The 27,847-nt window shown below is 40.2% G+C and overlaps 2 protein-coding genes across 8 annotated transcripts in view; one reads left to right on the top strand and one right to left on the bottom strand.

Moving 5' to 3' along the window:
* The window catches only part of KIAA0319 (KIAA0319 ortholog), a 57,836-nt gene extending 41,756 nt beyond the window's left edge, over window positions 1-16,080 (top strand). For 3 of the 7 annotated variants that reach the window (XM_032689567.1, XM_032689591.1, XM_032689557.1), the window contains exons 12-21: window positions 181-313; window positions 1,176-1,324; window positions 3,209-3,360; window positions 4,481-4,619; window positions 5,745-5,904; window positions 7,006-7,148; window positions 7,744-7,866; window positions 9,271-9,361; window positions 10,878-10,969; window positions 11,825-15,552. In XM_032689567.1, the coding sequence (XP_032545458.1) occupies window positions 181-313; window positions 1,176-1,324; window positions 3,209-3,360; window positions 4,481-4,619; window positions 5,745-5,904; window positions 7,006-7,148; window positions 7,744-7,866; window positions 9,271-9,361; window positions 10,878-10,969; window positions 11,825-12,003 (1,361 nt within the window). In that variant the 3' untranslated portion in view covers window positions 12,004-15,552. Of the gene's footprint in view, window positions 1-180; window positions 314-1,175; window positions 1,325-3,208; window positions 3,361-4,480; window positions 4,620-5,744; window positions 5,905-7,005; window positions 7,149-7,743; window positions 7,867-9,270; window positions 9,362-10,877; window positions 10,970-11,824 lie in introns of all 7 variants that reach the window. The other 4 variants (XM_032689580.1, XM_032689571.1, XM_032689589.1 and 1 more) reach the window with 4 other exon arrangements.
* Window positions 16,081-17,147: 1,067 nt separating this feature from the next.
* ALDH5A1 (aldehyde dehydrogenase 5 family member A1) lies at window positions 17,148-27,633 on the bottom strand. The gene is given in 12 exon segments (XM_032684574.1): window positions 17,148-19,946; window positions 20,100-20,158; window positions 20,901-21,070; window positions 22,372-22,530; window positions 23,799-23,942; window positions 24,799-24,942; window positions 25,374-25,490; window positions 25,761-25,931; window positions 26,879-26,962; window positions 27,099-27,417; window positions 27,419-27,544; window positions 27,623-27,633. Coding segments are annotated over 12 exon segments (1,710 nt in total). The 3' UTR covers window positions 17,148-19,740.
* Between the last annotated feature and the right edge of the window lie 214 nt (window positions 27,634-27,847).

The following is a 27,847-nucleotide window of genomic DNA, read 5'->3' as shown; positions in this document are numbered from 1 at the left end:
CTTGTTGCAGAGCTGATCTCTCCTACCTGCTGGCTCATGCATGTTATACTTGTGATTTGTGCCTTTAGAGCCAATATATCAATTCTTTAATAAAATATTCTGTGTAAAATCTTCCCTCTGATTGGAAAGGCTTGCCAGTGACTACATAGCAAATGTCATACACTAAATATTATTTTGCAGAAAATAACAGTCCTCCCGTAGCAGTGGCTGGCCCTGACAAAGAATTGACCTTCCCAGTAGAAAGTGCTACACTGGATGGAAGCAAAAGCCAAGATGACCAAGGCATTGTCTTCTATCATTGGGAAAATATCAGGTATCTAGAGATTTTACTAATCTGCAATAAAATAGAGAACAAAGTGGAAGTGTTTAGAGTCTCTTATGCTATTGTGTTGGGTGATGCACTGTTTGGGAATTGCTTTAAGGACCTTCCCACTTGGGTGGTAATAGGGTAAGAAATAGTAATTTTAAGTTCAACTTGAAAAGCTTAGGCAACCTCTGTGTATGTTTTGCAATGTGTCATTTTGAGGCCTACTTTTATAAAATTAAGAAAAAATGTCAGGAATTTCTGTGTCTCCTGTTTATAAAGGAAGTAGCAGGCTTGGGTACCCTCCTGTAATGTACGAAGTTTTCCCATTAGTGCTTAGAAGAACAAGGGTTTCTCAGTTCCTTGTTTATTGAATAATAAAGTAAATTGACAGTCACTTTATCCTGAACTTTCAGTAATGACTGACTAAAGCAGTCTTGAGTGATGATTGAAAATGTTCTACAAAAGTTTGTATGTTTATTTGCAAATCTAACTGATCCTTAATAAAAGGACAAGCTATTAGCTCATGCAAGCATCATACCTCATACAGGAAGAGGTCTGCTGGCAGCCAGTACATATTGTGAGTGGCTCTTAGAGCAATATCATCTGCATGCTCCCATGGAATAGTACAGTGGTGAGATTGAACTTTTGGGGTGCATTTTCTACTCTTCTTATAACTGGGTATGTGGTGCTTGCGTGCTTTGAATGCCTTGAAAAAATGCATTTATGCATTCTCTAAGCTAAACCCGTGTCTCATATAATTCTTTAGCCATCAGTGCTATAAAATAAAAGCAAATGGCATGAGCAGTGCTGCTGAACAAATGGTTTGGCTGGCTATGCAGGATTATTTTTCTGACATGTTTTGTTTCAGTGGACCAAGCTCTGTACAGATGGAAAATGATGACCAAGCAATAGCAACTGTGACTGGTCTTCAAGTTGGTACCTATCGCTTCAGGCTGACTGTGAAAGACCAACAGGGCTTAAGCAGTGCATCTGTGCTATCTATAACTGTGAAGGAAGGTAAGCCTCGAAGGCAGGGAAGCCTTGTTGCTGTGTCTCAGGATATGGTGGGCAGCTTGCCAGTTAATGCAATTGCTGACAGAATGTAAAGGAAATCAGAACAGAAAGTTATAATATATTTGTTGTCGTATTTCGGGGGTGTTCAGTAAGACTTGTCTGCTGTTCTGTAGTAAAGTAGTATTGTAAGTGACTGGCAGAATTAATTTTGTTTGCTGCAAGATATTTTAAAGTTCAATATATGCAAAATTAGTTGTAATAAAAATGTTCCAAATTAATATTGTTGACAATGATATGTCTACATCACTGAGAAGATACATTTTTATTTTATTTTTGAAGTTAAACTTTGAGCAGAAAAGCAGTTTTACTGTGGATTTTCAGTAACTTCCAAGAAGTGACATCTCAGTGAACCAATTTCCACTTAAAAATTTAGTATTAAGAGACCTGTTTTTTGATTTTTTGTTGTTTTGTGGTTTTTTTTTTTTTAATATAGAGGGAAACAGCTGCTGTGGTGTGGGGTTTCGGTGATTTGGGGTCTTTGTGTATTTGTTTTGTGGTTTTTTTCCCAACATGCATGCTGTGGAAGAGGCTTTAAGAAAATGATAGAATCATAGACTGTTTTGGGTTGGAAGGGACCATAAAGATCATCTAGTCCCAACCACCTTGCCATGGGCTGGGATACCTTCCACGAGACCAGGTTGCTCAAAACCCTGTTCAGCCTGGCCTTGAACACTTCGGGGTTGTGCTGACTTTAGCAATAGCCCAGGATATGGTTGGCTTTCTTGGCTGCAAGTGGACATTGCTGGATCATTTTGAACTTCTTGTCAGCCAACACCCCCAAGTCTTTCTCCTCAGAGCTGCTCTCAGTCCATTCGCTGCCCAGCATGCACTTGAGCTTGGGATTGCCCTGACCCTTGTGCCTTTTCAAGAAGAAGCTGGACTTTGTTTTACCCATATGCATCATTGCTTGAACCATTTCAGAGTTTCAGTTAGGTGTTTAATTAGAAATAAGTGGCAACAGCTCTGCCCAAATGTGTTTTATGGTCTCATTTGTGGTGTGAAGTGTAGCCACAGTATGTTTTGTCTACAGTCACAGGTTCAGTATTAAAAAGACTTAGTTTTCCAATAACCAAGTTTAGTCAACTGCTTTTATTTGAAAGAGACAAATCCCTCGTATCACAGAATGCCCTTGAGATGTGCCCAATATTGAATTATTTATCTCCAGCTAATTATGTCCAGTGAGGTATTTCACTCAGCCCCACAGGTTGCTGGATCTCTCTCTTATCAGTTGTGTTCGTTCTAAAGAAAAGTCAGTGATGTCTGGTTTCTGGAAAGAGAGCATGTTTCTGTTTCTCTGGCTTTTTTTTTTGCCATGCGCCCAATGTGTACCTTAATCTCACTGCTATTGGTAAGCAGTGAGAACTAGATTTACCCTTAAATTTCCTGATTGCCAAAATACAGGCATTATGAAGATATAAGTTCTTGCACAAGCTTCTACTGGGTAATAAGTGATTCTCCAGATGGAAAGATCCCAGAATGGTGACCTCATGCTGGACTGTGTTTCTAAGTAGGTAGAAAATTTTTTTGCTTGACTGAGAGGATCTGATGCTTAAGTTATTGTGAGACTCTAAATAGAATATCCCACAATTCTTTTTGAAAAAGATCTTTCTCCTCATGGTGCAGCTCTGCTTTTGTTAGACTGTAATAATTCTGAAGCCAAATTTTGTATACCCACTCATCTTTTCCATTTAGCTTTAACATGAGGTTGTGTTGTTATGGTTTGTAATTATCAGGTGAAGAATTGGAGTGTGGGTGTATTGGCAATGACAGGTCACATTTTTCATGTTTTGAAAGCAAATCCTTATCCTCCACTGTTTTTGTGGCTAGAAAACAACAGTCCACCTCGGGCGCATGCTGGTGGGAAACATGTTCTCGTGCTTCCAAATAACTCTGTTACCTTGGATGGCTCAAGATCTGCTGATGACCAGGGGATTGTGTCATATTTGTGGATTCGGGACGGTCAAAGCCCAGCAGCTGGGGTGAGTTTCTTGAGGGTTGTAATGAGTCAAATTCTGCTTTTGTTATTCATGTAATGTCGTTGCAGCCAGGAGAGCAGGTGTGACTCATAAGATGCTGTGATGTATGGTGTTCTGGTTTGTCTCCCCTGCTCTCTGTAATGTTGTAGTTCAAGGGGGCTGTGATATTTTCAGTACAGCTAGAGAATATGATAGCTGAGGAAGAGCACTGCAGCAATGCAGACTTAGTTGGGAAAGACTTGAGACAGAAGAATGAAACTGTGTCTCAGAGTAATTGCTGATAGTATCAAACTAATGTGTTAGAGAGAAAAATCATCTGAAATTCAGTTATTCCAGAGGAGTAAGGATCTGAGAGAACAAGAAGTACTGATATAGTCTAAGGGATCATGTCTGATACCAGATGAGGTGTAAAACTTGCCGTTTAAGATAAAAATGGTATTTGACACTAGATGTGTAAATACCTTGCTTGGCAGACCATGGTGAATAGCCTGGGTCATTAGGGCAGAGGAGTCTGCTCTCTGAGAGAGGCAGAAAGCAGAAATACCTCATGATAAACGGAAATTTATATGTCCTACTAAAGCTGGATAACTTGTTTTCCCTATCTCACAAAGTGTTGTGGACAGCTCTTTGCACTCAGGAAGATACTGAAAAATCAGCAAGTGCTGAGGAGAAACAGCAAAATCCAAACAAAGCTTCTAGAGGCAATTCACATGAGTGTGTAAGAATTGAAGAGGCTTAGCTTAAATACAGCTGGCAGAGTTGATAATTGAAAATACATGAACTCGGAGGAAAGGAAATTAAGAGTTAAGAAAGCAGAACTAAGGATAGTGGTATAAAATAGAGAAATAATAATGTAACTGTCTCAAATTTTCAAGCAAATGAGTTCTTCAGATTGTCAGCTATTCTTTCTGGGGTATTTTTAATGAAAATATCCATACTGTGCAGACATCCTCATTAACTTTCACTTCCAAACTGTCCTTACTCTGCTATAAACTATGGGTAGATCACATTTGTCCCGAAAGTCAAAGCAAGAACTCACACTGTCGTACCAGATAGCTGACTTGATAGTCAAACCTGCAGCTTTCCCTGAGGTTGTAATTATTCCAGTACCTTTTTTTTGCAGGATGTGATCCATGGCTCAGACCACGAGGCAGTACTGCAGCTAACTAATCTGGTGGAAGGAACCTATACTTTCCACTTGAAAGTGACGGATGCTAAAGGAGATTCAGATGTTGATTCAGCAACTGTTGAAGTGCGGCCTGGTATGACAATTAAAAGGTCATCGATACGTTGTGAATACCACATCTTTGTTCTCCTTTTCACTTATTTATTTAGATGTTGACAAGATTCTCTCAAAGCAAACAGATCTTTCTCTTCCGACCTTATTGTTCTCTGAATAGGCCTGAGTATGTTAGAAGTTGACATGTCAGGATTCTTAACTCCAGAATCACCTTAGTGGGAGCATAAATGAAAATTATACTTTCTAGTTAATATTTTCATTAGGCTTTTATTCCTCTTCATCCATTGTAGGTTTTTGTTTCTTTTTTTCTGACTGTAATCTGTTTGGCCAGTAGAAAGAGATGGGAGCTAAACATTAAGTCTAGGTACAAATGCTGCAGATGTGTGTTTGATGATTGAAAGTGTGGCTTTATGTCCTCAGAAAATGTTAGGGAGACGTAAACTGTCTTTTCATGGTTTGATATTGCTTGTTTTATAGACTTGTTTTCAAATGCAGGATGAATAGCTATATGATGGAAGTTGAAGCTTCAGTTTTCTTGCTTGTCTGACTCCTGGGCAGTGATTTTCTGTTCCTCACTTTATTGTTGAATGTAGTCATAATAATTGGGTCATGATTCTCACTGGATAACTGTGAAGTTTCTTTTCTTTGCAAGGCACTCTAGAAGTCAAAGTGCTATTTAACAGAACCCTCAGTTTGTAAGGGTAAACATATCTGATATTTCTCAAATTTGCCATTCTCAGACATACAAGTTCATCTTTGGCTCTCTTTTCCTGAGTGATAACCAGTAGTAAATAAGTAGCAGGGAACTTGGTAATTAGACTCACCTAATGCTTACCTGTGACTTTAAGATGGCAGCATTTAGGGGAGCAGAAGTTGCTGTTGTGCACAGAAATATGTAAATGCTGAACTGAAGTGCACCCTGAAGTACTCTTATTTCGGTTGATGAGATTGGTTTGTTTCAGAGGGAATGTGACAATATAGGCTAAGTACTTTTTTAAGAACATGACAGAGTTGGCTTTTCAGTGGTAGAGGTTTTATACAGGAAAATATAGTATTAATAATTACTTTCAAGTACTGCATGTTGTCTTCAGTTGGTACTGAAATATTTGCCAGGCTCTGAAAGAATAGTATGTTCTTCTTCTGTCAGATCCCAAAAGGAATGGTCTGGTGGAGCTGATTCTGCAGGTTGGAGTGGGACAGCTGAGTGAACAGCAGAAGGACACTCTGGTGAGACAGCTGGCTGTACTGCTGAATGTTTTGGATTCAGATATCAAAGTTCAGAAGATACAAGCCTACTCAGATATAAGGTACAAAGATATCCTCCTGTACCAGAAAGATTTGTGATTATCTTTGCCTCTTTCACAGCTCATAATTAGTTGCAAAATAGTCTTTTGCAAGATGACAAAAAATGCTGTACTTCTCAACAGAATGTACTTTAAGAGGTGAATGTCTTCTGCGGTAGAAAATTGATGAAATAAGTTCTGTGGAGGTCTAGAACTTTTTCTGTATAGATTTTTTTTTTCCTTTAGAGAAAGTGCATGGATATATATTTTGTTCCATAAAGTGCTGCTATTTTTTCAAAATGCTGGACAGAGTGAAACAGAGAGACTTTCTCACAGTGAAGTACCCAGTGGGTACTCCTAACATGTGGCATTTTACTTAGAAGTAGAAATACCCTCTCTGCCTGCTGTAGAGAGCTAGAGATGGCTGTGCATGCCCACAGAACCCAACTCATGTTGACATGAGTTACCTTTAAATTCCTTCCTGTTAACTACTTGGCAATTTAAAGCCCATTTTGGTGTTTATTTGGCTCTTGAGGAACCTCTTAAAATTTAAAAACACAGTTTGGAAAATCTACCATTTATAGCTATGATATTTTTAATAACAGCATTTTAAATTAAAATGTTCCCTGAAGTGTCTGATACAGGATGAGATCAACACCACCCAACTTGTAAGTTGTGGATGATGGGGGAAGAGGGCTTCCATATGAAGTCTCTGTATCCCTTGCTTCTGAGCTTTTTCACCTATTTAATTCGGTTTCCTAAAGTTAGTGAAATTGCTTCAGAGCACTTTATGACAGGTTCTGCATGAGGGTGGAGAAAGCAAATGTATATGTACTTCTTAAAGCAGAAGTCAGGAGGACCAAGAAGGGAATTACATTTGCTGTTGTCCTCACATTTCTTCCGTGAAACTGAGAAGCCAAAGAACTGCTGGTGCTCCAAGCTCAGAATGAAGTCTGTGTCATTTGAATGGAGTTGACTGATCCATGGACAGAATTCCCAAATCTTTATCAGTGGTGACATTTGCTTTCCAGAAAAAAAACTAAGGGCTATATATGCCTTTATACTTTATTACTGAATGCCTGACAAAAGTGATCTTTGACAGCAGTCATGACCTTCTTTCTGCAGCACCGCAGTTGTGTTCTACGTGCAGAACGGGCATCCTTCCACGGTGATCAAGGCATCAGATGTCTCAAGAACTCTGCACGTGCAGCTCTTGAAACAGAAGGCTGACTTCCTGCTCTTTAAAGTCCTGCGAGTTGACACGGCTGGTGTGTTTTGTACCATGCTTGCTTATCTTGGAACTCTGCATGCATTTGGCTAACACAGTGCCTGGAAACAGTGCATGAAGGCCTTCTGTCTGCCATCTGGTGTCTGGGCTTGGGTGTAGCTTTCCAAAAGATAATGTTGAAGACAATACTTAAAATGTTTCATGATTTGTGGAAAACTGGTGCCAATTACTTGTGTTCTTTTAAAAGACATCATCTGTGACAGCAGGCAAAAAGTACATCTTAATCTGGTCTGCATCAGGAAGGCCTGGAGAACGAGGATAAGGATACCTTACATAACATCTTTTCTTGGAAGATGGGCAAAATTCAATATAGCCATAATATAGATATGTTTCATGTCTCTGGTTCCTTCAGAGCTTATAGTGTTCAGTAAATAGGCTGGTAACCTAACTTGTTCTTGTCTGCAAGTATCAGGCAGAGTGATCAGGTGACTACTGTGTTATAATCTAGTCTTCTAATATTTTCCATATAGATAGGCCACTAGGGTTTCTTGTAATGAATTGCTGCTTTTGCCCAAAAAGGATGCATGACAAGTTGTCTGTTTACACAAGTGACTCACGTCTGGTTTTGTTTGTAGCCTGTCTTTTGAAATGTTCTGGACATGGGCACTGTGACCCCATAACAAAGCGCTGCATTTGCTACCAGCTGTGGATGGAAAACTTGATACATCGTTATCTAAATGATGGAGAGAGTAATTGTGGTGAGTTTGGTGTTGTGGAGTGTATTTTAAGAGTAACTCGTAGTCTTGTGACTGTTGATTATTTGCTCTCAGAGTGGGGAATACTTAGGAGGTAGATGTTGAGGGAGGACTAAAATGGTCTCTGTTTTCCAGCCCAGCAGTACATTTCTGTAGAAAGATATTTGAATAATTTCCTGAAATTACAATGTCTTGGCAGTAGTAGCCGGTATTTAAAATATTTTAAAAGTTTAAATTTTAAAAAGAATCACTATCTGATGAAAAATATGTGAAAATTTTCTCACGGGAGAGAAATTTTGCAACAATTTGGGGCCAGTTGGAGGGATTGTTGAATAACATGGGCACTGGAAAGCTTTTGAGTAGGAGTGTTGCAAAGCTGTAAAAGAGACAACAACTTAGATTCTCTGAGTGGGTGGTTGATGCTTCTGTGCCAGAAGTGTGATCTGATCTAAGCAAAGAAGACATCAGTGTTCTGGACTGACCATTATTGTCACCTTTAGAACCTCAGTTTCTTAGCATGATTAATTCCACTGTTTCTTTCAGTTTGCCTGTTGCATCTAGGAGATGCAATTTAGGTTCACCAGCATCATCCTGTCTATATTCTATGGCACATCTAATTTATCAGCTTAGATTCTCTATTTCAAAAAGCTAATACTTAAATGTAATTCGTCTTCTACTTAACTTGAAATAAAGCTCAACTCTCTAAGTACTGTGCAGGCTTGGAGACATTTGCTGAGCAATGCACTAGTCTTCAAGTAAATCTATAAACGTTTATAAGGAGCTTAGTACAAACCATTAAGTAACCATGGACTATGTAGTAAACAAAGACTAATGACAACCCAAAGAGGGTGGTAGGTTTTAAGCCTGAGGCTAGGACCTCCTGCAGCCCTGCACTAATGCTGTGCTATTCCATAGTATAATAATAACACTGAAAATAGTGAGCATACACATGTTGGAGTTCACATTATTGCACATCTCTCTGTATCCTTCTTTTTTCCTGGATTTATAAATGTAAGTGTGCAGGTAGAAAGATCTATCTCTATTCAGCTGCTCTTTTAAAGCACTTCTGCTCTTTTAAAGCCAGACCTAGAGTACACCTATGTTTATTTCAGTTAGAGAATGATAACTGAGGTGGTAACCATGCCCCTTTGCAGGACTTTGAGTTCTCACATAGACTTCAGAAATCTTGGGACGGTAAAAGGTATTAGAGTGGAAGAAAATTTTCTAACATGCACTTTCAGTCTTAAAGCTTAAGAGTTTTTAGGAATTCTTCTGAGAATATGAGTGTGCTGAGTTTTCCTAACTTCCTGTTGGCACTCCCCATTTCTCAGAATTAGTTATTTTAATAGGGTTTGTATTAGAAATTATTCATGACTTTACAAAGCACTGTTGTGTTTCTTTTTTCAGAGTGGAGTATACTCTATGTGACTGTATCTGTTTTTATTTTGATTGTGGTCATGGTAGGGCTTGCCTGGCTCTGCATCTGCTGCTGCAAGAGGTACATGATTTGTGTTTCTTTTTGATGGGGTATATGCAAAAACTGCCGTATTTTAGTCCAGTCCTTAGCACTAAACCACTGGATTCTTTTCAGACGTGAGGAGCTTCCTGTAGCTGTTTCTGTAGAGACACACTTTTGTTGAAAAAAAGAGTATCCATTTGTGTCTCTGTGCTTCTCTGCATTAAAAAAACCAAAAAGCTTATGTTGCAGTATCATTCGTATGAAGTGATAATTAATGTCAAAATGCTGAGAGTATATTACAGATCTTCACAGTCTCCAAGTCCTCCAGGTACTCTATGCTAACAAAAAAGAGGCACACCCTGAAGGTCACTCACTGATAATGGAATGTTCTAGGCCATGGGAAAGGATCTGCTCCCAGTCTGGTGTTTCCCCTGGACAGGAAGGGTGGGTAGGTGGGCTGCATGTGGCTAACAGGCAAGGAGTACTCCAACGATCTCAGTTATGCAGACTTCTTGCTTCCTCTTTCCTTAAACAGTTCTATCTACTACTGTGTGTTGTTTCCCTTTCTGCTCTCCCTCCAGTCTTTCCTGGTGAGCTGATAAGAAATTCTCTTTCAAGTGACAGGCCCCTGCAAGTTCTGTCACTAGAGCAAGTGTTTTTGCTGCAGCCCAAACGGCTCAGCAAATAGATAGCTTGTTCAGGTGTTAGTAAAAATAAAATACTGTCAAAATCTTTCCATATTTTCAACTTTTTGCAGTATATAAAGGATGTGTGGGAGTTGATGCTGATTTTCTTTTTGTGGTTGAAGGAACAGTGCTGTTAGTAGAAAACTTTAGATAGTAAAGTGTGTCCCACTCCACTCCCACAGTGCGGAGCCTCACAGGCTTGTGTAGATTTGATGATAAAGGGATTCTTTATTAGTTCAACTGCTTTTGTCCTTTGTCCTCATGTGGCTTGTGCCAGAGAGTGAGGGCTGGTTGATACAGATCCATGTGAAAAAGGGGAACGAAATGCTGCACAGGACAGAATGGCAAGAGATTCCCTTTGCTTTGGGGAAACTGCAGGGAAAAGTACACTGTAGTCCTAAGATTTGACTGGAGTTTTGGAGGTTTTAAAGACTTTGAGTTGCCAAATGACTTCTATTTTTTTTAGAAGACCACAGAGGGGAGGCCAAGTGGCTGGCTGTTGCTGTAATGTTGGCTGAGCAGTAAAGTGGCTTCACTGTGAACTGTGAGGGCAAATGAATAAATGTCTGCCTTGTCTGTAGTAACTACGTTGAAATTGAACAAACTGAACCCCTGTGGCCTAGGAAAGCAAATGAATCTGTCTTACTTACTTCATCTTTGTATATCAGAGACAAAACAAACTATGCTGTCTTGTCCAGATTGTACAGTTGCTTTATGCAGGTATAAACTGGAACAACTATTTTAAAGTGGAGGTGAGAAAGTACAATGACACTGTGTGTATATCAGGGTATACAGCTATGTATATGAAAAGGACCAGATTTATGCGTGTACATGAGAATTACATGTCTTTGTGGTAACTTCCTTTCTAGCAGAAAGAGGACAAAGATAAGAAGGAAAACAAAATATACCATCCTAGATAACATAGATGAGCAGGAGAGAATGGAACTACGACCCAAATATGGTAAGTGCTATATGGTAAGCTGTGAACTCATCCACTGAGCGTACAGTCAATGTGTCTGAATTGACAGCTGTAGTCAGGAGGAGCCCAGAAGCTGGCCTAAAAATTTGGGAATGGCAGAGTCAGACAATGGAGTGGCTAGAGGAGAATTGCTTCATTTCTTGTATGAAGCCTTGGGCTCAGCCACTGCTCTGAGCTTCTTAGTTAATCTTAATTTAGAACATTTTATTGTCCCACAGACATTCTCTGTGTAACCTTTTCTCCTCTGCACATGCTTTAATTTGGAGCTGTTTTTATTGCTGCCCAGCAGTTCCTTCCTGACCTATAAGTGCCCTGTTAAACCTCAGTAGACTTCAGCTGCTGTTCACGTATATTTTTATTTCCTTAAATTCCAGTTTTTAGCAGGGGAAGTGTTGGAATCCAAGGAATTAAAATCATCCTGAGAAATTGCTTTCCTAGAAAGACAGAGATAACATTTCTTTAGAAACCATGACCTTTCATTCCCACTTGTGTTAATAAGACACTTGAGTAGACAGACTAATTTCCAGATTTAAGCTATTAAAAGTACATTAGGTATGTACTAGATAAGCTAATTGTTTCATATTTAAATGCATATGTTCAAATTTCAGAGCCATAAACTGATAGGCCTGTAGTGAAGTTGGAAGAGTATCTGCCCAACAGTATGTGATAGTTCTTAGACCAGTTTTTATATTGGTGGTGGCAGTGGTGCATGCTGTTACATTACACTGCAGAGAAGGTTTTCACTTACTTTTCATATCACAGCAGGGACAGTGGTGGTTAATTATTACTAAAAAGTCAAATCTTTCTGATGAGTTTGTTTTGCTTTTTTATTGTCAGGTATAAAACACAGAAGTACAGAGCACAACTCCAGTCTGATGGTCTCTGAGTCAGAATTTGACAGTGATCAGGACACTATCTTCAGCAGAGAAAAGATTGAAAGAGAGAATCCTAGAACACTTATGAATGGATCCATCAGAAATGGAGTTTCCTTCAACTACAGCTCCAAAGACAGATAACTGAATGAGGGTAAAAGCACAGAACATGCTGGTGCGACACATCTGAAACATGTTGGCCCTCCTCTGTTTTTTCCAGAACCAAAAGCTTCCTAAATTATCAATTAATTGCAGATGAAAGGGTAAATTTTTAATACAGGTAGAGGAAGGAAGAATGAAGGAAGAAAGATTAGATGGTCCACTAACTCCTCTTGTCACCATTATAGGAACAAGGAAAAGCATGTCTTATTTCTTCCATGTTCTGTGCTGAATGTTTGTTTGAACTTCTGAAGGCCCTTTTTTCTATGTCACTGCTACAAAATTAGCCAGGGCTGTTGTGCTGCAGACTGTGATAACTAACAATGGCATATAGATTCATGTCCTGTGCTCGTAGCACTCTCTTGGAGAAGCAGTGTGGTTTATAACAGCAAAAGCCAATGTAGATAAATTCCATTACAACTATAGAGAGTAATATGTGGCCACGGGCTCCATCTTAATCTTCAGTTCAGGATGGAAACACAAAGAGCATTTTTAGTGCATTGTGTTTATCTGACTGTGCTTTGTGAATTCTTTTTCTAGGGTAGTATTCATGAGGTGGAAATGTCTTTGTTTTGTTTTCAAAGAAAATTTCCCCTGTATTTTCATAGAAGGTATGATGTCTACAGGAAAGTCCAGCCTTAGGCTGATTCTGTAATGATGAAAGTGCTTTGTCTATGCCATGTCCATCCAGGAAACTGTAGCGCCTTCAGAAGCATTTTAAGCATCCCAAGCAACCTTTTGCTTAGACATCACTTTTGAGGAGCTCTGAACCTTCTAAGACTAAACACTCAGCTGAGACAAGTTTTCATCTGTCAGCCTTAGTGCTCAGTTAAAGAATGTGCCAGGCACTTGTGTAGTGAAATGCTTGTGGCAAATACCATGTGTGAAGCAGGAGGTTCAACACCTACCTTCATTGTCATGGGAATTGGTACTGAACAAGGTTTTAGCTTGAACATTAAACTGTTTTACTTCTTCCTCTGTGGCTGTTCAGTGACTGGATGTGTTGACCTAAAGAGATTCTTTCAGGTTTTTGGCAAGGGTAGGTGTATTGAAGTTCTTAAAATCCTGTTCACAGTCTGGATAATTTCTTCACAGCCTGCTTGTTAGGCTTTAAAATCATGCCCCCACAATACTGTTCTTGAAATCCCAAACTGAAGACTTGGCTTTTATACATAAGCCTCAGTTGGTGGGGACATCTGTGTCAGTGGTACTGTTTAGCCATGACGTCAGCTTTTCCTGGGGGTACTCTACTGATGTGCTGGGCTGAGATGGAGGAATGATGTGTTTCGATGGAGAAAACATTCCTCTGGGAGCATTTTGGAGAGAGTTTTTTTGGTTTTAGTCCAGAAGTAGAGAACCCAATATTGGAGAAGGATGGAGCAGTATAGAGATCAAGGGGAGCAGCACAGAAGGCTCAGGGAGGGTACATAGCCCATCTCCATCATGAAGAATAATTTAGTGGAGAATTTTAGGGCTTTCTCCATCTCTTCTTAGAAGTCTGAGAGACCAGAGTAGCTGAGTTGAACACTGGGGCTTCTGTGCTTCTCTTGTTAATGGAGTTGGGCAACCAGGTTGGAAGGAATCAGTAGTCAAAAGTTGCAGCAACACGGCATGCTCATAACTTGTTTCATACCTTTGATTCTCAAATGCAGCCAGCAAGAGTCCATAAGGCTACTAATACAGCACTGAGGAATATTTATCCTGTGCCCAGCCCTGCATTTCTCTGAAGAGCTTTGTGTGGCTGCAGGAGTCATCGTGGAGGGAGAGGCTGTGAAGAGCTAAAAAGGGCTAGTGCAGGTGTTGTCTATGTTTTTCCCATACCCACCAGCAAGGTGCAGTATAAATGGTATGATTTGCTTTCTTCAGAAACCAAGTTTCAACTCTGTGTATGGGGGGTTTAGCATATTTATTGAAACAAATCTACTTTATCACACTCTCCCCCTTCTTGAGAGTGTGTGTGTATATGTATATATATTTTTAAATAACTTGGTCAATAAAAGTAAGGTCAGCTTCTGATGTCTTTCAGTTTCTGCTCCAGATGTGTTAACGTAATAATGCAGTGTTTACTTTAAAGTATTCCTGAATAAAGTTAAGGCCCACTCAAAATACTGATTTTTTTTTTTTCCTTTGAAATTCAAATGTTGGGCTTAATCCATTCTGCACAACTTCCCAGAATGTTCCAGCAGGAATCGTGCTCACGGACACATGCATTTTTAAACAAGCAAACAAGTTGCTTAAGCAATTTCAACTTTGTATTTGCCATGCTGCCATTAATGCTTCTGCTAAATACTATCTCCAGTGTCCCTTTATCTATAAATTTACCTTTTAGGACATGTCAGTGCAGTCAGCAGCATCCATCAGTTTTGTAAAATCAGTCACTTTATATGTTTTGGGTTTATTTTATGTTTAAAGCCAGTGCAAAAGGCTAGGAGGTTGTTCTTTCAAGGAATTAAAATTCAGACATCTTTTTATGAAAAATAAAAAAAACCCAAACAACCAAACAAAAAACCCGAAACCCAAACAAACAAACAAAAAAACCAACCAAACAAAACGCCCAAAACAAAAACCCAAACCAAACCTCAAAACTAAAGGTTGAGTCTCTAGTAAAAGAAGTACAGGAATCAGGTTTTTCTTGTTCTGTGTGTAAGCATACATTGTCAACTCTGTCCTTTTAGGTAAACAGTCTTCTCTCCCTCTGTCAGATGCATCACATATAAGTACTGTTCAGGCATCTGTTTTGTGCTGACAGCTGTTTGCTTATAGGGTATCAGTTTTGCTTTTCTTGGTCTCTGTGGGCAAACAGAAGTGTGCACACATACAAGGAACTTAACAGTGTGTGAACTTAACAGAGCGAGTGGGTGCGTGTGTTCTCTGTGCTGGATGCACACTTTCCTTAAATATTCTGATGTTCTTGAAATAATTGAGTTTAGGCAAATGTCCTGTTTCTGCTTTTAGCCTTAAGTGAAACTAGTTTTCCCCCCCAGTATACGGATAATGGGCAGTAGTCAGATGGAGCTTTGGGATGGTGGTGATAAAATGACATTTAGTGTAGTCTTCTGCCACTTATTTGACGTTTCAGAGAGGTAAACATTCCCCTAGGGGAATGGGATAGAGGTGAATTCGTTTCTTAATATCAGTTATTGCTTATCATCGATCCTATCTAGAATATTAATCCCATATTTCTGGAGCAAAGAAAAAACCATTTCACGTTCCTTTTATATCCTGAACTCTCCAAGGCAAAGGAGAGAAATAAAAAGTTTAGAATTAAATTTTAAAAAGGAGGCAGCAAAGGCAAATAATTCTTGCACAGGCTATGAATCAAGTGCAGATGAGCTACAAATCTGTAGTTTGTCTCTGTGTGGAAGCACTTCTCCCTGTGGGTGGATGGGTGAGTTATTACAGAACTTATATTAGGAACCTGTTTCTAGAAAATGTTATTTATTGCAATTGCTATTGTATTGTAACTGGAACTGTTTCCGAGCTGAAGTTGGTACATTTATGTAACTAATAAATTTTTGCCTTTCCTTTTAGGAACTTGTCAGGTACTCTTTTAGGCATGGTGTACTGTGTTGGACTCAACACTCAGGTCAGGCTAATAGACATACGTTGTATACCATAGCTTATGTCTGTACTCAAACATAAAAGCAGTGCAATAGCTGATCCCTTCCTTTCCTACTGACAGAAGCATCTTCTTCTAGAGAGGTGACATAATTCAGTACATCAGAGAGCAGGAAAAAAATAATTTACTGCAGTTCACAGTAGGTTTTCTTGTGGTGCTTGTCCTTACTTGGTTTAATTGGCTGTGTGTAAATAATCACCAGCTCTCATACCAGGTGTGGTAATTTCACAAGTTTTGTGGCTTACTCTATAACAAATCCAGTATCTGAGAGCGTTTGTCAGTACAATGGCTGCTTTGCAGTAATCAGTGTGCAATATAAACCAAAATACTGTGTTAGATAGAGGCAGGTTTTGCTGCCTGTTTCTGAACTTCAAAAGAAAAAGTCCTTGCATCAGTGTGTGTGAAGTTTGTGCTAATTTGTGATAATAAAAGGTACTATGAGATACAAGTGTCTTTCTATAAGGAAAAATCATACCCCATAAAAGCTACACTTTTAAGTGTATTTGGATACATAGTGCCACAGTCTACAAGGCACCTCATACATTCATACTGGACTCCTGCAAGGGCATACTGGCTGCTGAATGAGCTTATGAGATACATAAATGTCCTGTATTGAGGAATGGAATCTGCCCCTTTGTTATTGCACTGTACATTTGGTAACAGCAGTAGCCTGCCCCCATCCCTTTGAGTAGCCTGGTGCAACAGCATATCAGCAGCAGTGATTCCTAAACAACTTCAGCCAGTTGTGCAAAGTAGCTTGAGCACTCACTGATAAAAGTGAATATGCCACCAACTTCTTGTGGTTGTTCCTGAAAGGTCCTAAGCAGGGAGTCTTGACACAGAAAAACTTTAAACAAGTGCTAAAATGTAACATAGAGCTTCTGAACACACTACCTAAATCTTCTTTAAGTTAGCTAAGTTGTTAATATCTAGCAGAACAGGTAAGCACAGCTTCTGGAGAGTTAATAACACAGAGAAGACAGGCAGCGGGGGTGGGGAGGGGGTGTCAAACAACAGCTATTTAAAGAATAACGTAAGTAAATAAAATGGAAATTGGCCATGACTAAATCAGGTTGGAAATTAAGACAGTTTCTGAGGCTTCAAAACTGTATTAACTAAATGAAAATAAAAGGGCTTCTAAAACTCTATTTTAAGTCTTAATAAATGAGGTAAAGAATTATGCAATTAATCACATCATGAAAGCAGGGAAGACACTGATATACAAAACCTCTGTCTTGTGATAAAATGTTTGATTCAGCATAAAAGACTTGCATACAAAATGACTGACAGCATATTACTCTGTCAAAGTAGTCTCATCTATTTGATTTAGATTCAAGAGACTCTAATTGGGGGTACACGTTATGGACATGTAGATGCAAAGAAGTGTCATCTTTTCCAGTGATAAAGGTGGCAGAACAAAATATTCTGTGGAAATCTGAGAGACTGACCTTTATGTGGCTGCTGTCAGATTGTCAATTCAACATTGAATGAGGTGAAGTAAGTCACAAAATCCAGTGCTTTCACAGAAGTTATTTATTAACTAAAAACATTTTTAATCACAGTTTTAATATCCAGAAATTGCTAAACTATCACAAGTGCAATTGACATAACTAAGGTGTGAGAATTCAAGTAAGTCTTTTGTTGAAGAATCACAGTTTTTGTTATGAAGACAACTTTGATTATTCTGTGCTTAACTGATGTAGACCTTACTGACACAAGGATACTATGCTGGAACCCAACCACAATCCAATCTAGACAAAGGTATTTTTAAAGTTTATTACATACCTTATCTTTATTTATGCTTTGTGCTTGCTATCAGGCATAGTAAAAGGTATTATTTGCTAGAAAAAAAGGTAAACATTTACTCATTGAAAGTGCTATTCACAGAAAAGACATTAAGATTTCAAATGTATCAGATCAGTAATTTTGCAGTGAAGAGAGCAGGGGGTTAAAGAATTTATCCTCCAACTGCACTGTCCCAAGAAGTACACTCACATTCAAGACTTCACTGTCATACAGCTGTAAATGAGATGATTAATTTTGACCTTATACTGCAGTCCACAGGCAGACATAATTTAAGTCAGCAATTCAGTGGCAGATATTCTACCTGTGTACAATAGCTGTACCTGTGCCTGCCTGCATCACTGTGTTGTGGTACCCAGGCACCAAGTTATGACCTTCTTCTACCTAGTTACCCTCTCAGTTAGAAATAAACACACATTGGCAGCCAAGGCTGGCAAACAGTTTCCTCTTCCACAACGTTGTATTCCCCAAATTCAGGCAGGATATGTGCTCAATAGTATAAGGTTAGAGGATGGATATAAGAAAGTTTCTTGCAACTAGTGTAGAAATAGGCCATCGTTTTTTTGTACTTGTCAACAAGCAGAGGTAACAGTACTAAGTCCTCACTACCATAAATGTGTTGGGAATTACTGGAAGGGCAGTAAGTGTCCTTTAACTGCCCTTTGCTTGGCACGATGAACACACACTACTGACAGGTAATGTGCTCCAGACCCATCTGGTCTCAAGTGTTACACAAATATAACCATAAAAAAATATTTAAAAATAAGAAGTAGCAGTCAATGCTACTTTATGTGCGCTTTAAAAAAAACCCAAACCAAAACCGTGAAACTCTTTTGGCTTCCTTCCCCAGGGCTTGTGTTACCTTTGCTTGATGGGATAAAATATCTTAAAATATCCCATTTCATGGGGTACATTCATTAGTTTACAGGAAGAAGACCTCCATTGCAGTCTTTTATTTATTTTTAATAATGAACACAAGAAACAAAATTTATTCCACTTAGCCTCTGCAGTGCTGATTTATTTGCCAAATTAACATTGCACATTTTTAAAAGTGCTTTGTTTGACTGCCATTAAAATAATGTTTAAACAACATTGTTTATTTCATATTAAGGAAGCTTTGCACCATCTTTCAAAGATGACAGAATAGTGAGGTGATGTGTCAAAGTCTCATCTCTAATCACTACTATTTAAGTCTTTATTAGGTCATACAGTTAGCCATGTTCAAAGGTTTTTAAGTGTTCCTCCCTAATGGACATTCACCTGCATAACCAAAAATCCAGTTCAAGGCACAAAGCCCAGAGGGATGGAACCATTTATCTGCTCATATTCTTTAGAGGTGGAATAATGTTCCTTTAGACACTGTGTAACTTCTACCCAATGAGAGTCATGGTCTTTTCATGGAAGGGAGGGAGTTTTATCTATATCATCATGTCACAACTTGTGCTTTCTTCACACAGCCCTTATATTGTCCCCTTACAATTCTGCAAGTTATTCCTGTAAGTATCCCATCTTCCTCCTGCTACTCACTAAGCCAGCAATTCTTTGTCCTGGACTGTCCCGTTCCTAGGACTGGAACTAAGAGCTGGGGCTAACAGACATCAAACAAGAGCCATATTTGATCCTAGGTGTGCAAGCTGTTAGGCATAAATCACAGCTCTTTGCTCAGAGACCAAAAGCTGAATAGGGCTTCTGCAGTCAGCATTTACAGCACTGAAAAAGCTGTCTGTTTGCCTACGTGGATGCCTAGCTGTAGCTAAAAGCAATTCGTCACGTTTTGTAACCATCAGATTCACCCATAATTAAAAAAAAATAAAAAAGACACAATTGCTTCTAAAGGATGTCATATAAGCACATTAGAAAATGTGAGTATTTACACAAAATTTTAAAGGGAGACCGCCATCCCAAAGCCTCCCACATCCACACTGAAACACAAAAGGTACTAGAAAATGGTGGTCTAGTTTCCCCTTGACATAGGTTATAGCCTATTTTCATTATGCACCAGCCTCCAAGTTCTCCCAGTTACACAGGGATAATCCAAGAATAATAAATGTGCATCCCTACTCTTTACTAAAAAGGATGGACATTTTGATCACGTTGCTGAAAAACTGAAGGTATAAACAAAGACCATGTAAAAACATTTGGCAGCACAGAATACTGTAAATATCTTTACACACACAGAACGGGGTTACTTAATTTTAAAAAAGGTAGAAGTTGCATTCATACTTATTTCTGCTTCAAGAAGCTTATTAAAACTAGAGCACTCTTTTCCAAGCTGTTGGGATTGTGCTTTTTGAAGATTTTTATAAGCCTCCCAAGCAGACATATTTTATTTCTAAGTATTCATCGATGCCATACTTTGAACCTTCTCGCCCTAAGCCAGACTCTTTTACCCCACCAAAAGGACATTCCACTGACGAGATTATGCCTTCATTAACACCAACCATTCCAACTTCCAGCTGTTCCGCGACTCTCCAGATTTGAGCTGGATCTTGGGAGTAGAAATATCCTGCCATGCAGACACAGAGATACAGGAATGAAAATCAGTACGAACAATTGCAGAATACTGCGAAAAAGAGACTTTACTGACATTCAAAATCATCACCCCATCACACTACAGCTCTTAAAACCACAGAAATACTTATCTGACAAAGAGGCATACCTGCTAAACCCACATTAGCTGCATTTGCTATAGCAACAGCTTCTGCTTCAGTCTCAAATCTGTCAATAGAAAGAAAAAATAAAAATGAGGCTTGCAGTTCACCTACTGTATTGCTGACTTACTGACAAGAAGCAGTTTTATCAGAAATAAAAATGATTTTTTTCCAAAAGTGTACTTTAAATAGGTAATTTAATTTTCCCTTTGAAACAATGGAGCAGTGTCTACCTCTTCTCTTAAATCATACTAGCAGTTTAAATTAAGATTGCCTTTATCCTCCCTAGATACTGGTAGCTAAAACATTTACTTCACATTTGTTAGCCCACCTATTTCCCCAACTACACAAGCACTCTCAACTCCGAGAGGTAACTTCCATCACATCCAATTGGTCTGCAGAGAGGCAGGGAAGGTTTTAAGAACAGACAGCTCTAAGTCATCCTCTGTCAGTAAAATTTAGGACTAGTAAATCACATGACAAACTCAAAAGTCGTGTCTCCTATTTCATACCACAGATATGAAGCTGATGAAGGTTTTTCTGTTATCTACCCTTGCTTAACTATAATTACACTTTAAAACAAAGTGATTTGCAAAAAGTTGCAGAGATGCTAAAATCAGGCCAAGAGAGAAACAAACAAACGACATAACCAAAGTATGTTTTCACATGTGCACCCCAGTCTTATTACAAGACTTGTGCGATCATACAAATTTTTTTTTACAAACTGCCTTTCAAATCTTGTTTATTCAAAATAATCTTTCATTGGTTTTGTAATTGTTATTTTTGATCTGGAAAATTAATAATCTTACTTGATAACTGGTGCTAAAGGGCCAAACGTCTCCTCTTGGGTGCAAAGCATTTTTGTTGTAACGTTACTAAGTAATGTTGGCTCAAAGAAATTCTTCCCCAAGCTGTGTCGTTTCCCTCCAGTCACAATAGATGCTCCTTGAGAAACTGCATCCTGGATGTGTTTCTCTACCTGAGGTATGCATAACAAAAATCTCAAAGTTGGCATTTAACAATGAAAAAGAGTACATTTCTCACTGAAGAAATAATAGTCTCCAATATTAAAAAAGAAAATCTTGAAGAGAGGTTTATAGTTTTCAGAGGATCACCTGCAATATAATCTAATTTCTCTTGAATTTTTATTTCTCTCAGTCTGATATAATTTCAGAGGGATAAATTTTGAGTATGGCCCCAGTCTCATCAATATTAAAGAGTCAACTTTTCTGTTGAAATTAAAAGACTACATTTAATATGAGAAAAAGTCTTGGCAGGACTAGGAGTTATATCTTATACCAGTGATAAGGTGCTATGAAAACAGAAATACATGAAGACCATTTGAAAAGAGACAGACAGCTTTCAAGATGGTACTGGCAAGAACATTGTCCACCCCCTACATCTACATTCATCTAAAGACAACAAATTAATAAGAAAACTAAAGCAGCATTCTCTCCCTAGAATACTGTCCTTTGAAATTACAGAAAGGCTCTTAAGTGACTACATACAGTGCTTGCTTATTTGTATATATAGTTGTATGTGATATGCACACTACACTTTTGTGAGGCACAAAGGGAAGGCATGAAGGAAAGAAAACAAGTCCTTTGCCTCCCAAATAACTGATTTTTTTCATTCTCAGAGAGAATCTGGCAGCATTCAAGTAGAATGGATTCAAACCAAGCCTGCATATAACTGAGCCATAATATCTTACAAAGTATAAGCCACATAATTTAGTAATCTTTAATCTTAGGAAGAAAATGTGTCTTATTAGGATTTAAAAACAAAAAATCCTGGAGTCACAAGTCATCCAAACCAGAAAACATGAACCATGGACGTAAAGTTTCAAGTGACTGCAACATCCTGAGTTCTGGTATTTTTAACCCGGATGAATTATTCTGCTGAGGTTTTGTCAAACAGAGGCACTGTTCTTCAAAATAAGTTTTTAATCATAGCATTTCAGAATTGCAGGATCACCACACAGCTCTCACAGTGTATCAAATTTCAGTAAATGGTCTTGAGAACAGCTAGGAAGTAATCAGGAGGAATCAGCTTCCCCTAAAGGAGGCCTCTCTTTCCCTTAATGGAAATAGGGGAATGATACATGACCTGTCCACATGTGTCTGTCTATCTGTACATGAGGACTTGAAAGACAAAACACACTTCCAGCCACATTGCAAATACATTGTAATAAAACAAAAATGGTAAAATATAAATCTAAAGTTACTTTACGGATCATAAAAAGAAAACTAAGATACCAAAAATAAAATATTTTATTTATACCTTCTCCACTGCCTTTTCATTTATCAGTGGTCCTTGGGTAGTTTTTGCATCAAATCCATTTCCAACATGTAGTTCTTTCTCTATAGCTTTAGCAAACTTTTCCACAAATTCGTCATGAATTCCTTTTTGCACCAGGAAACGGTTTGTGCAGACACAAGTCTGAAAACAAACATGAAAAGGAAAAAAACTTAACAGTAGTTTATACTGTATTTAATCTATCCATTAATTCTTTCTGGCCTTCATGCCACAGAATCAGTTTAGAACTGATGTCCTCTGCCTCTTGGCCCTCACCTTAAGCTGTTACCTTGCTATGCCATTTCTTTTTTTGACACCCATTTCACTCTAGAAATACAACAAGCTTGTCAGTATGTGCGTGAAATACGTCACATTGCTGAAGCTGCTTACACTGGGTAAAGGTTTTCTGAGTTTTGTAGGCTCACATATATGGATCAAACAAGGTCCAGAAGCTGCACAAAATACCTTCTAATTAGACTGCAGAATGCTGGAGTGAGCAGCAGAAACTCAAATCACATTTGGTGGTGTAGAGTCTCTTTTGCTTTCTTCCTGGAATTTGTTTCTAAGTGCTTTCAATGGCCTATGTATTTGTGCTTCCCCTTTGCTCTGATGGCTATGGTATCTCAGAAGGAACAGCTAATTCATCCTTCTCTACAGCAAGAACAGTGTAGGTGTGCCTTTTATGTTAGATCTTGTCCATTGTGGGTCAGATCCCTCAGCGGTCCTTGTCTACTTTTGTTTCCTTTCTTTCTTCCCAAGATTAGTGTTATGTCTTCTTCTTCTGTTATTCAAGCAACATGTTCCACACAAAACAACCTCCCAATCCCACTGAAAACTTGCTGCTTATCTAAAGCTGGAGTTCATCAACTTCATGTTCACATGTACAGGTAATACCCATAAGGCTCGAACAGCCCGTCTCAGCTGACTGTTCTGGAAAGTGATGCTCTTACAATTTTTTTGACTCTAATTAAAATACATTTGAAGCAACATACACTCAAATCCTGTCTTCCACTTTTTTTAAGCTACTCACTGTGGAAAAAACTATCTGTCAGTGTCTTTTAACAGACTGAAGCAGGGCGGTGTCTTTCACAGTTCTAGTTCTCCAAGGAATGTAATGTTAACAAAGATTATGACGAAATGCCTTATCACTTCTCAAGCTCTTGTGAGGGATCCTAGTGAACATCTTTCTTCTCAGTGTCTGCCACATATGTTGTGAAAATATATGGGATTTTAGTGTTGCTATTCAGACTTGCTGATGACTGGCTTGAGCGCCCACAGCCATGTGTGAATCCAGCATCTTCACAATGAAGTGCTCTATGCTTTCCTTTTACATAAAATATTTTATTTACAGTTTTAACTACATGTACAACTCTTAACTTTCTAGAAACAAGGAGAAAAAAGTTAATTCTCACCTGCCCCGAGTTTCTATACTTAGAAGCAAGGGCTCCTGCAACAGCATGGTCCACGTTGGCGCTGTCAAACACTATAAAAGGAGCATGTCCTCCAAGCTCCATGGAAACTCGCTTCACAGTGCCAGCTGCCTGTTTCAGCAATATCTGTAGGCAACAAAAAAGACAGAGAAATCTGTACCTCTGCCAGATGTGAACTGTGGAATCATGGATATGAGGCAGTGAAAAATTAGCTCTGGCAAGGAAATAATCTGCATTTCTCTATAATGTTAGATTATTTCCTATAACAAAAACAAAAATAAATTTCCTTCACTGAAACCTTTAAATTCTGGCCAAGAACTAATGAAGAGAAGGATTTTGATCAACTTAAGGTCAGGTCAAGCTTTTACACAGTAACAGTTACTTCTGTTTGCTTGTTCGATCCTTTCTCAATAATAAAATCTTGACTACTCTTAGAAAAGTTTTCCAAGATCTGACAGAATTTGGGATCAAGATTTCTCTTGATACTAGACCTTTTTTTAATTCTGCATACAGCCATCCCATAGAATTCTATCATTTTATAGCCACACTGCAGTTTTAGTGATTTCATTAGATGGCAACAAGATTGCTTATTGACTACAGCTGACGGCAGAGATCCCTGAGCCTTACTTCTCTAACACTTTCTCTCAACTGCAGGAGCCATTCCTGAATAGTACCTTTGAAACTCAGTTTCAGTGTTCTTATTAGTATGTTGTCACCTTATCAATATAGAACATCTTATGTAAAACTGTTCACATTATAATTTAATAAAGGGCAGTTATCAACAAGTTGCAGACAGGCATCCTTCTGTGAAGTACTGATACTAAACAAATAGGCAGTTATCTCAAGAAGTACACAATTATTTGGGCAGTCTGTATACAGCAGCCAAAAAAGAAGGCTCTGTATAAAAGGCACACACTTTCCCTCTACCTTTCCAGTATAACCACAGTAATAATCTTCATGGATATTCTGTCCACTTATGTACCTTTCCCGTTGCTGTAGAGCCAGTAAAAGATATTTTGGATACCAGTGGATCAGTGCACAGCACTTCCCCTACGGCTGCTGTCTGTTGTCTGGAACAAGGAACAACGTTATACACTCCTGCTGGAATTCCAGCCTGGTTTGCAAGCTGCAACAAAAGAAAAACAGAATTTCCATTATCAGTGCATTTTGCATTAGGAATAGTCACAATGTTTGTTAATTGTTTTGAAGAAACTAGTCTGTAAGTCAAGAGAAGCCAAAAGGGCTCAGCACAACTAGTAATAGATGCCACAGTATCAAGAGAGCAGCTTGCTCTGGTTTAAGCTGTCTGTTCAAAGTAACCAAATGAAAGATATAAGAATGTTTTGTGTGGCTAAACAGCCCAATCCTCTTGGAGGATCTAGGCCATATTAGAGGCAACTTCCAAAGATTCTCACTAAAATAAAAGCCCTGGATCAAGTCAGCCAGTTTGCCCTTTCTTCAAGTATGAAGGGAGCCAGAGTTACATTCAAAGCACATCTGACTCCCCATTTACAGCTTCAGTCAACTGCTAAGATAAAGCTTAAAAGGAATGCTCACCTCCCCAAGAGCTAATGCTGATAAAGGTGTGTCCTCTGCAGGTTTCACTACCACTGTACAGCCAGCTGCCAGAGCTGCACCAACCTTCCGGGTAATCATAGCGCTGGGAAAATTCCACTAGGGTGAGAGAAAAAAGTACAATCCAAGTTGGGAAAATTCTGCCACCTGTTTTTGCAGAAACAACTGACATTTTCTGTAATTAGTTGTGCATGATGTGCTTTGTCCTAAGTGAATATTAAAAAGAAGCACTGCCGATCAAGGAAGAAGGTAGAAATTAAAATTTTCAGGGGTGTTTTCCAGGGCTGGAGGAGCCATAAGGCCACGGCCCCATGCTGCGGGCTGAGCTGAAAACATCCAGGTGATTCGAAAAAGTTCAGCAATGCTTACTGGGGTTATAATGGCTGCCACTCCTACTGGCTGCTTCAGCACCAGCACTCTTCTGTCTTTTGCAGGCGCTGGAATAACATCACCATAAATCCGGCGAGCCTCCTCCGCAAACCACTCCAGAAATGAGGCAGAATACACGATTTCACCCTGTGCTTCTTTCAGAGGCTTCCCCTTTGATTAAATCAGATTGAAGATACATTGTAAGTGGCAAACTGAAGCACTAAAACCAAATTCAAGTAATTTTGCAGTTTCTGTATTTTTCAGAGTACTTTATGGTCCCCTCCCTATCAGGTACACTCCAAGATCTCCAAAAACGATTGTATGATTGCAGCAGCAATAGTTGTGCAGCTTCAATATACTATCATTGACTGTATAGTCAACATTTTGTATGCTGTGCCTGGATTCATATTGGCTCAAAACAACGAGCAATAGCAAATGTATGTATTTATTTAAAAACTCTGCAGTTAGCTGCTATTGCCTTTCTGAAGAAAGAACCAAAACATGACAAAACAGTAACAAGTTCATGCCAGAGACATTTGTTTTGGGAGTATTACTCTGAACTGCCTCCAGGGCTGACCCCCGTGGACTAAATGACCATTAGCAGCTATGACACTACAGAGGAGCTGCTTGAAGTATCTTCCAACAAGGTTTCATCTGAAAGGAAACCGGTTTGTGAGCTCCGAGACTACTCTGTGGTACAAACTAAAGAAGACTATGAGAATCCAACTTGACGACTTGCTTTAATAGCACTGCAGGTTTTTTCCCAGTCAACGACACTGATAAAACAAACATTCCTGCCATGAGGACGGCAGTTTAGGTGGACAACGTGGCTCACCATGAAGCACAACGGGGGTTCTGGCTTTTGCGGGTTACGTACTACTGCCATCAAACCAATGCCCTAGTAGAGCAATGGGAACGCACAATGCGCCTCAACTTTTTTAAGTTCTCAAAAAAGCTAGGGTGGCTAACTGGTGAGATACGCACAGAGTGTTTTGTTAGCGGTCAGTTTTACTTTATTTCTCTGCTCGCATCTCTGTGTCGGGTTTCCCAGTCCGAGTGCTGGCACAGGGCAGTGCCCGTGCCCAGGGGAGCAGAGGCGGCCTCGTCCCCCTACTCACGTTTTCGGCCGTGATGATCCGCGCCAGCTCCTCCTTGTTCTCCATCATCAGCTCGTACCATCTGCGGAGCCGCAAGCTCCTCTCCTGGCAGGGAGAGACAAGGCTGCCGCGGCCGCCGCATGCAGGGACGGGGCAGCGGAGCCCCGGGAGCCGCGGCCGGTACCGCCCGGGGCTCGCCGCCCGCGGGGCCCCCTCGCCGCCCCCTCCCGCGGCCGCTCACCTTGGCGGGCAGGCGGCCCCAGGCGGCGCCGGCTTCGTGCGCGGCCCGCACGGCCGCCCGCGCCTCGGCCGCGCCACAGTCCGAGACCCGGCCCAGCTCCTCGCCGCTGGCCGGGTCCTGCACGGCGAAAGCGGCGGCCGTCTCCACCCAGCGGCCGCCCACCAGGCCGCCCCGGCGCACCAGGGCGGCGGGCAGCGCCCGGCTGGCGCCCCGCGCCGGCCCCGCGCAGAGCCGCGGCGGGAGCCGCAGGAGAAGGAGGCGGCGGCGGGCGGCAGCGGCGCCCCGCGGAAGGACGGTCGCCATGACCGCGCTCGGCGACAGGCAGCGGGGCCCCGGCACGGCCCGCCCGCGCCGCCCCGGAGGAGGAGCCGCGCAGGGGCCGGGCACGAAGCAGCGCCTCGGCGGGGAACGGCGGCGGCGGTCCTGGCTGGGGAGCTTCGTCTTGCCTGGCAGGGATTGGAGCGTACGGGGTTGGGGGGGGGGAGGTGGGGGTGGTTGGCTTCTGCTTCCCGAAGTCCCGTTACTCCTGCACCATCGAGACGCCCCTCCCCGGAGGGAGAGGGTTATAATTATAGGATTATGGAATGTCTTGAGTTGGAAGGGACCCACAGGGGTCATCAAAGTCCTACTCTTGGCTTTGAGGACACCCCACGAGTCACACCACGTGCCTGAGAGTGTTGTCCAAACCCTTCTTGAACTCTGTCAGGCTTAATGCTGTGACCACTTCCCTGGGGAGCGTGTTCCACTGC

Source organism: Chiroxiphia lanceolata, chromosome 1 (assembly GCF_009829145.1).
Source record: "Chiroxiphia lanceolata isolate bChiLan1 chromosome 1, bChiLan1.pri, whole genome shotgun sequence".
NCBI classification, from domain to species: Eukaryota; Metazoa; Chordata; class Aves; order Passeriformes; family Pipridae; genus Chiroxiphia; species Chiroxiphia lanceolata.
The sequence above is the reverse complement of the archived record's forward strand: the minus strand, read 5'-3'. Positions and strand labels throughout refer to the sequence as shown.